The sequence below is a fragment of the Epithele typhae genome (assembly GCF_022376455.1).
Source record: "Epithele typhae strain CBS 203.58 chromosome Unknown BXZ73scaffold_474, whole genome shotgun sequence".
Lineage (NCBI taxonomy): Eukaryota > Fungi > Basidiomycota > Agaricomycetes > Polyporales > Epitheliaceae > Epithele > Epithele typhae.
Window position 1 is genome coordinate 1 of NW_025954665.1, and position 4,239 is coordinate 4,239.

The following is a 4,239-nucleotide window of genomic DNA, read 5'->3' on the forward strand; positions in this document are numbered from 1 at the left end:
AGCCCGACTGTCGCCTCTCGAATGCCCTCCGATGGTTCCAAGCAGGATAGGCAGAGCCTCAGTTACATCGTCCGCTCAGGTGTTGCAGGCGGGATCGCTGGCTGTGTCGTACGTCCCGTATGTCCTTCGCTCTAGTCTCTGTTTTGAACGGCGCCCCTTCAGGCAAAAACCGCCGTCGCCCCGCTGGACAGAGTCAAAATCCTCTTCCAGTCTTCCAACCCCGACTTCAGCAAGTACACTGGTGGGTATCCATGTCTTTTCTGCTGCACGCGACCTCCCCTCAAGCGTTATTTCTAGGTTCTTGGAGCGGCGCGTATAAAGCTGTATCCCAGATATACACAGAGAATGGCGTTCGCGGACTCCTCCAGGGCCACTCGGCCACCCTTCTCCGCATCTTCCCGTACGCGGCCATTAGATTCATGGCCTATGACCAGCTAGAACCAGTGCGTCGCTTCCCCATACAATACTCTCGCCTCTGTGCTCACACTAGTTCTCAGCTGTTCATGCCGACTCGCGAGAGTCAAACTAATGTGAGGCGCTTCACGGCTGGGGCTATTTCCGGTGCGTCCCTTTCGTGCCCATGTTGCCACTAGCGGTTCACACAGAGCAGGTATGACGTCCGTTTTTTTCACCTACCCCCTTGAGCTCGTCCGTGTCCGGATGGCGTACGCAACGCGAAGCTCCTCGTCCTCGGGCCCCGTCAAGCCCCCATCCTTCGTCTCCGCCATGCGTCAGATATACCGCGAAGGCCCCTCATTAGTCCCAGGTACCATATCAGACCGTACCAATCTTTTCATGCGCTTCCCCATCCTCAAGTTCTACCGCGGCTTCACGGCCACCATCACCGGCATGATCCCGTACGCCGGCACATCCTTCCTCACCTGGGGCTTTCTCCGCTCCCACTTCCTCCCCGTCTCCCCGGACGGCAAACGCACGAAGTCGACACCTGCAGCCGACCTGACGATTGGTGCCGTGGCAGGTGCAGTCTCCCAGACGGTCTCCTACCCGTTCGAAGTCGTCCGGCGGCGCATGCAAGTCGGCGGGCTCACCTCGCCCGACCGCTGGCTTCGCTGGGGCGAGACGGCGCACAAGATCTGGACGGCGCGGGGTCCGCGAGGGTTCTATGTAGGACTGACGATCGGGTATCTGAAGGTCGTGCCGATGACGGCGGTGAGCTTCACGGTCTGGCAGTGGGCACGGCGGGTACTAGACTTGTAGACGGCGGTGGGGCGGACGGTGATGGTTACAGGCTGGTACATTATATCCCCTCCTGGTCTGCACTGTACTTATAACCTATAAGTAGCCACATCCGAAGCACGCACTTTTCACGTGAAAGATTACTCGTCGGGTGCTTCCTAAAGTCGCGCGAGCCAGCGAAGCGCCAGTGTCTCTGCTTTTCCCGAACCACCAGCTACGACGTCCGATGCATCAATCTTCTGGGTCATACAAGTTTCTTTGCCGACTCTAGGGCGCCGCGTGATCATAATATAGCAGTAACGGCCAAGGCCCTGCCATTGGATTATGGGACGGCGTGAGTTGGACCTTGGTCGTAGTACGTCCTTGCGTTCTGGACCCACATGATGCGAACTCTGACCATGTTCGCAGCGTCGCCGGTCGGACCCCATGCCGAAGCACATTCCCCGAGGAAGCTGGATATATGTGCGCCATAAGTTGCTTCCGCTAGCCAGTGCCAGGAGGTTCCTCCAGCGGTGCCAGCGAACAATCACAGACTTTCCGCGCTTGCGCGCTCTCATTTATAGCTCGGGGCCCAGCCACCACTGCGCTCAGATAATTGTAACATAGTCTGCGCGGATGGAATGATGTCCGACACCGGTTTGAGAAAAAAAGTACCACTGTAGGCGTCGGAGGTGCGTCGGATCGAGTAATAACCATTGCCGTTGAGTTTGTTGACAAGCCTTGCGCATCACCAGACTCGATAACATGGTCGCTTGGATCTTCGGCGGCACGATTTTGATCCTCGAGCCATGCGCTGCGCATTCTGACAGGTTCGACCCGCTACTTCCATTAAGCAGACAAAGACGCGCTAACTCACGTGGTACATGTTCTGCAGTACGAACTCCTTCTGAAGGCCCGTGTCGTTCCCTGATATTGGGTTGCTGAAGCTCGTCGTGCCTATCACGGTGGGGTCCGGCAGGGCCTCGCCCAAACCGCAAGATGATCATGAGTCCGCGTTTTCGGAAGCTCCGCCGTGCGTGAAGCTCGTTCTTGCAGCGTTATCGAAACTAACCGAAATGAAAGATAGCGGATATTGGACATGGATTAAGAGTGTCAGGCTGATGAAGACAAATATCAATCCCGCGATATTACGACACGGCACAGAGGCACAAGGGTCGTCGGGGATTTGCAGCTCACGCGCTCGAACGTACGAACGATGTACATTGACAGCTGCTCGGATATGCCCACGTCATGGCGCGCATGTGGAGCAAGCCGACTCTCTTTCCGATCAATATGCTTCCGCAGTCTCATTCGCAATGATGAGACTGCAGATCAAGTCCTCGACGATTGGTTCCTGTGGTTTGTGTCCACCTCGTGTTCTCCTCGCTATTACCTTGTGAGCCCTGCACCCCCGGTATCATCGACTCAAAAACCTGAACTGTTCTATTGACACTGACGTCGCTCTTCTGCCATGAACCATCGTCGACCTATGTTCCCCATCCCCACTACTGCCTCTCCCATTCCGCTTTCGGCGGAATTTCGGCCGTTTTCGACTCCAGATCCTCAACCAAGCCACTCTACCTGTGGCTTGGCAAGCACACATACCGCTCTCGCCTCGTCGTCTCTGCCAGCTCCCAAAAGCTCCGACAACACCTTCCGCCATATTCCGATCCCCGCTCACTGGACAGCCACCCTCAACTCTGGAGAGCCTTCCTTCTGCACTTCCGCATTCACAGTCCTCTGCATGCTCGCATACGGACACACCACACTGATGCACTGGTGGACGGCCACATGCAGCGGCGACGAAGTTCTCGCCCGCGACAACGAGCAAATAATCAGCCGGCTCACTATAACATCCGTCGTGGTGCGTGCCCACTTCCCTCCGTTTTCGCACTAGTATCTACTTAGTCCGCTGTCTGATGGACGGATGCAGGCGGGCCTCCTTCTCTCTTCGACAGCAGCGCTCATCACAACAGAGCCTCCGCGCGCGGACCTCTTGGACTACACCCAGCGTGGCCCATACCTGCTCTTGTGGGCATCGTTCGGGATGACACTCGGCGGGATGATCCTATCCTCGACGAACATCTACGCACTCTCAACGTACAACTGTGTCTGGTTCCGCACGGTACGTCCTCTTTTTCACGTACATTCTTTACACTCAGTGCGCGATGGTATGTGTAACATCACGCTTGACTCCGGGCGGAGCAGGTGATCATGTCCACGCGGGCGCGGGTGTGGTGTACGCTTGTCCTGTTCGCCTACCCGTCCTTCGCGGTGGGTATTGGGGCGGCGCTTTGTGTCGCAGGTAAGTGCCCTCAAGTCTCGGGATCCTCGGACGAGCCATGGTGCTGAGCAAATGATTGCGCAGGCATCCTCATATCGGCGTGGACCTCTCAAGACATGCTGGTAGTCGCCCTGTCTTTCCCTTTGCTGATCCTTCCTGTATCCATGAGCATCGTGTACTGGTCAACAGTGCGTGAGCCTGTGGGAGGGAGGAAAGACCCTTTGCATGACATTCGACAGTGCCAGGATTCGGTCCTGAGTTAGTAGGGTCACTAGTACTATAGCTCCGAGTCATGTATTCCCCTTTTTCGGCGGATCCGTTGCTCCTAGAGATTGGACCAGTAGCACAGTCCTCGATACGTTCTATGCAAACATCCAGCCAGTATATATATACATGACTGCACCATAAACCCGATTCGTTTTGTCCGCATTGACGCTCGAAGCTCAAACTCTGTGGGCGTCTCGCAGCGCGCGCACTTTGCGTCCGACCTCCGTGCAACGGTGCACCATCTAGCTTGTTTGACTCCCCGTCCTCTCTGTCCACTTCTCCAGATATCTCTCTCACCATCCTCCTTTATACCGCCCTTGGCATCACCTCCGAGAACACACTCAATCAAACACAGAAGGTCCCAGGCTATGGAACCTGGCTAGCCCACGCTCGCGGCTCGGGATCGTCCGCTGGTATGTCATGCCGGTCGCCATGCAGAATGCCCTCCTCCCCCTTCATCAAGTCTCTTCCGTTGCATTATGGGAGCTCGGGAGCTCGGCGAGGTGCGAGGG

The 4,239-nt window shown here is 56.5% G+C and overlaps 2 protein-coding genes across 2 annotated transcripts; both read left to right on the forward strand.

The window, feature by feature from the left end:
* Positions 1-21: 21 nt before the first annotated feature.
* Positions 22-1,218, forward strand: BXZ73DRAFT_111112 (mitochondrial carrier; the record flags this gene model as incomplete). The annotated part of the gene is made up of 5 exons (XM_048017378.1): positions 22-108; positions 163-241; positions 298-443; positions 498-561; positions 611-1,218. The coding sequence occupies 5 exons, from the start codon at positions 22-24 to the stop codon at positions 1,216-1,218; spliced, it is 984 nt and encodes a 327-aa protein (XP_047870557.1).
* A 1,447-nt stretch (positions 1,219-2,665) lies between these two features.
* Positions 2,666-3,723, forward strand: BXZ73DRAFT_61875 (uncharacterized protein; the record flags this gene model as incomplete). Its single annotated transcript, XM_048021727.1, has 4 exons — positions 2,666-3,040; positions 3,110-3,301; positions 3,385-3,481; positions 3,545-3,723. The coding sequence occupies 4 exons, from the start codon at positions 2,666-2,668 to the stop codon at positions 3,721-3,723; spliced, it is 843 nt and encodes a 280-aa protein (XP_047870558.1).
* Positions 3,724-4,239: the final 516 nt, after the last annotated feature.